At 38.0% G+C, this 3020-nt stretch overlaps 1 protein-coding gene across 1 annotated transcript; it reads right to left on the reverse strand.

The window, feature by feature from the left end:
- Nucleotides 1-306: 306 nt before the first annotated feature.
- On the reverse strand, nt 307-1269 carry LOC133066713 (putative olfactory receptor 8G3). Its single transcript, XM_061158067.1, has one exon. It carries the CDS (start codon nt 1240-1242, stop codon nt 307-309), a length of 936 nt encoding a protein of 311 aa, XP_061014050.1. The 5' UTR covers nt 1243-1269.
- Nucleotides 1270-3020: the final 1751 nt, after the last annotated feature.

A 3020-nucleotide genomic window follows, 5' to 3' on the forward strand; every position in this document is an offset into this window, starting at 1 on the left:
CAATACAATTTGCTTTTCTTCTGAGTCTAAAAGTTTGAGTCTCTCCCTCACTAACGAAGTGTCAATTTGCTATAACTTGTGATTAAACTCTCTGATATCTGCCAAAAAAAAAAAAAATCTATTATTGTATTTCTCCTTATATAATCATTGTAATGTATGTTCAAAGAAGTTTCCAGGAGGAGAATTTTGGAGGTGAATTATATAGAGAAGTATCAATAAATTTCCAAAAATTTGAACAATAAATCTAACACACTGCATATCTCAGCTACCCAAATGAGTTATATGATATCATGCTATTGATTCTAATCATATATATTTTCCTCTTTCCAGAATTTTCTCCAGGACAAATCTGACATCCTTATTACGCAGACTGTAAATTAGAGGATTTAGCATGGGAACAATGCAGGTATAAAACACAGAGGACACTTTTCCTTGATCCATGGAGCTCACAGATGATGGCTGCAGGTACATGAATGCTGCAGATCCAAAGAAAACAGCAACAGCTGAGATGTGAGAGCTACAGGTGCTGAAGGCTTTGGACCTGCCCTCAGGGGAGTGGATTTGGAGGATGCTGCAGAGAATGAAGATGTAGGATGTTAGGATGGTTAAGGCAGGAGTCAGGATGTTGAATGCACTCAAGACTAGAACCAATAATTCATTGATGAAGATGCTGGAACAGGATAGTTCCAAAAGTGGGAAGAGATCACAGAAATAATGGTTAATGACCTTGTTCTTGCAGAAAAGGAGTCTCAACATAAATCCTGTATGGATTGTGGATCCAATGATGGCCAAAATATAAACTCCCACTGTGAGGCAGAAGCAGATGTGATAAGACATGATGACATTGTAAAGCAAGGGGTTGCAGATGGCAACATAGCGGTCATATGCCATTGCAGCCAACATGTGACACTCTGCAATAGCAAAAGTGCTGAAGAAGTAAAGCTGAGTCATGCATTCAGAGTAAGAAATGATGTTCTGCTTTGTCACAAAGTTGACCAGCATCTTGGGGGTAATGACAGTGGACTGACAGAAGTCAATAAAGGACAAATTGCTGAGGAAATAGTACATGGGAGTGTGCAGGTGAGAACTGAGCCTAATCAGTGTGATCATGCCCAGGTTCCCCACCACCGTGACCACATAGATTCCTAGGAAGAGGAAGAAAAGGGGCAGCTGGAGTCGTGGCTGTTCTGTAAGCCCAGCGAGGATGAACTCAGTCACTGAGGAGTGATTTCCAGCATCCATTATTCTCTCCGTAATTCTAAGTATTAAAAAAAAAAAAAAAAGAGTGTATTTTTGTGTTCCTCTGTGTGTGTGTATGTATGTACATGTGTGTGAGTGAGGGAGAGTAATTCTGGAGAGATCATTACTTTATCCCTCATCAGAGAAGGTTCATAATGTGGGGTTCTCATGAAAATCAATGATTCTGGTTGTACTAGAATAGAAAGTATAGACTTCAAGAAAATTATAATGAAGATATCGAACACTATTTTAAAAGAAGACACCAATCCTGGATTTTTAAAGTCAGTCAGAACAAATGTTACTACTCTTATTTCTGAGGAGTTTTTCTTTTCCTTTCATATCCAATGTGTCTATATTAATATAATGCATGTCAAATGGCCAGTATTTTCATTTCACTCAGAATGGTAGCCTCTCCCTTCTCCAGGGGATCTTCTCAACCCAGGGATCAAACCCAGGTCTCCTGCATTGCTGATGGATTCTTTACTAGCTGAACCACAAGGGAAGCCCTAGAACACTGAAATGTGTAGCCTATCCCTTCTCTAGGGGATCTTCCTGACCCAGGGATTGAACCAGGGTCTCTTGTATTGCAGGAAGACTATCAGCTGAGCTACCAGGGAAGCTCTATAATTTCAAAAGGATTGGGCAACTATCAGCTTCATTCCATCTGAGATCTGCTGCTTTAGTGGTCACCTTCTTCCAGCCTGGACCATGACCCAGGAGTTTAGAAACACAACTGATTAGCAGGCATAGTATTTATATCTCAACAGCTTTTCCAAGTTCCAGGAACCCTGCTCCTATTTCTAATTTGGATACTCCAAGGGAACATAATGTAACAGCATAAATTTAAGTCATATATTCCACCACTCTGACCCTGGGAGCAGTGCACTAAGAATGGTTTAGGCGATTTGAGCTTCATGGTTGAAGTACTGGCAGTCAGATAATTATTCATATTTCCAAAATGTAATAATGGCTTTTGAAGACAAACACTAAGGGTCACTGATGATGTGTTTTTTTTTTTCAATAATCATGTGTTTTGCATATGTTCTCCATAGAAATCAAAGACGGTGGGGATATGAATTAGTAGAACATATGAAAAACACAAGTAGAAATTTTGGTAAACATTAGTCAATATTAAATAGAATATTTTTATAAAGACCAATGAGTTACATTAACTAGCAACAGTTACATTAACTAGAGTATTTAAAAAAAAAAAAGCAATGTGTTTTTAGTTTAAATTTATGAAGAAGTTTTAGTTCAGTTCAGTCACTCAGTCATGTCTGACTCTTTGTAACCCCATGGACTGCAGCAGGCCAGGATTCCCTGCCCATCACCAACTCCTGGAGCTTACTCAAACTCATGTCCATCGAATTGGTGATGCCAAGATTAATAGGATCACAGAAAATGGAAACTCATGTTCTTACTTAATGCTCAAGCAATAGTTGGATTAGTGTGCTCAATTTGAGTACACTATTTTATATGATAGGGAAAACCTTGACAGCTTCATAAAAATGATATAGAAATAGGCATTTTAGAATGACTGAAATAGCTGAAGACATTTTTTTTAGCAGAGCAAAACTGCACATGGCACATAACAGTCATCTGAATATTAAATGTATTGACTTATTTTAGAGGTATGTCTTTGTATGTCTTAAGAGTTTAAAGTAATATTAACTGCTTGAAACCGTAGGAAGAACTATTTGGTTTCACAACAAAGGTTTAACATTCCAATCATCAGACAGACTATGATCTTATAGTCAAAACGTTTGTGGTCATCCTGAATG

This window comes from Dama dama, chromosome 2, assembly GCF_033118175.1.
Source record: "Dama dama isolate Ldn47 chromosome 2, ASM3311817v1, whole genome shotgun sequence".
In the NCBI taxonomy this organism is placed as follows: Eukaryota; Metazoa; Chordata; class Mammalia; order Artiodactyla; family Cervidae; genus Dama; species Dama dama.

What these genes read in the sequence shown, in the direction of transcription:
- LOC133066713 (XM_061158067.1), bottom strand. Translation starts at nt 1,242, where the DNA reads ATGGATGCTGGAAATCACTCCTCAGTGACTGAGTTCATCCTCGCTGGG.